The sequence below is a fragment of the Egretta garzetta genome, unplaced genomic scaffold (genome assembly GCF_000687185.1).
Source record: "Egretta garzetta isolate BGI_Z169 unplaced genomic scaffold, ASM68718v1 scaffold498, whole genome shotgun sequence".
Lineage (NCBI taxonomy): Eukaryota > Metazoa > Chordata > Aves > Pelecaniformes > Ardeidae > Egretta > Egretta garzetta.
In genome coordinates, this window is record NW_009260494.1 from 174,942 (window position 1) to 175,488 (window position 547).

The window sequence follows — 547 nt, forward strand, 5'->3', positions numbered from 1 at the left end:
CCGCCCCAGGCCCCCAGCATCCCCATGCCCTCAGCATCCCCGTGCCCTCATCATCCCCGTGCCCTCAGCATCCCGTGCCCTCAGCATCCCATGCCCTCAGCATCCCCATGCCCTCAGCATCCCCATGCCCTCAGCATCCCATGCCCTCAGCAGCCAGGCCAGGCCTGGCGTGGGTGCAGGATCTGGTGGTTTAAACCATTGCAAATGCAGTGGAGAAGGTGCTGAGCCCGTGCGGGGTCTGGGGCTGGCTCAGCCCTGTGCCCTTGGGAGAGGTGTGGGCATCACCTGGTGGGGGGGCTTGGGGCCCTTGTCCCGCTGGTGGCACCGAGCCCTGCACGGCGACACCGTACCCTGAATGGTGACCCGGTACCCGCAGCCGCCGGAGCAGGAGACCGTGCACGTCTTCATCCCCGCGCAGGCGGTCGGTGCCATCATCGGCAAGAAGGGCCAGCACATCAAGCAGCTCTCCCGGTTTGCGAGTGCCTCTATCAAGGTAGGATTGCCCCCCGGGGACCCCCCCCGCCAGCACCCTCTGCACGGGTGCCGT

The 547-nt window shown here is 67.5% G+C and overlaps 1 protein-coding gene across 1 annotated transcript in view; it reads left to right on the forward strand.

Annotated features, from left to right (window-relative positions):
* Positions 1-547, forward strand: part of IGF2BP1 (insulin like growth factor 2 mRNA binding protein 1) — a 29,185-nt gene that overhangs the window by 26,972 nt on the left and 1,666 nt on the right. Inside the window, exon 10 of the mRNA XM_009644395.1 lies at positions 377-493. Coding sequence (XP_009642690.1) covers positions 377-493 — 117 coding nt within the window. The remainder of the gene's footprint in view (positions 1-376; positions 494-547) is intronic.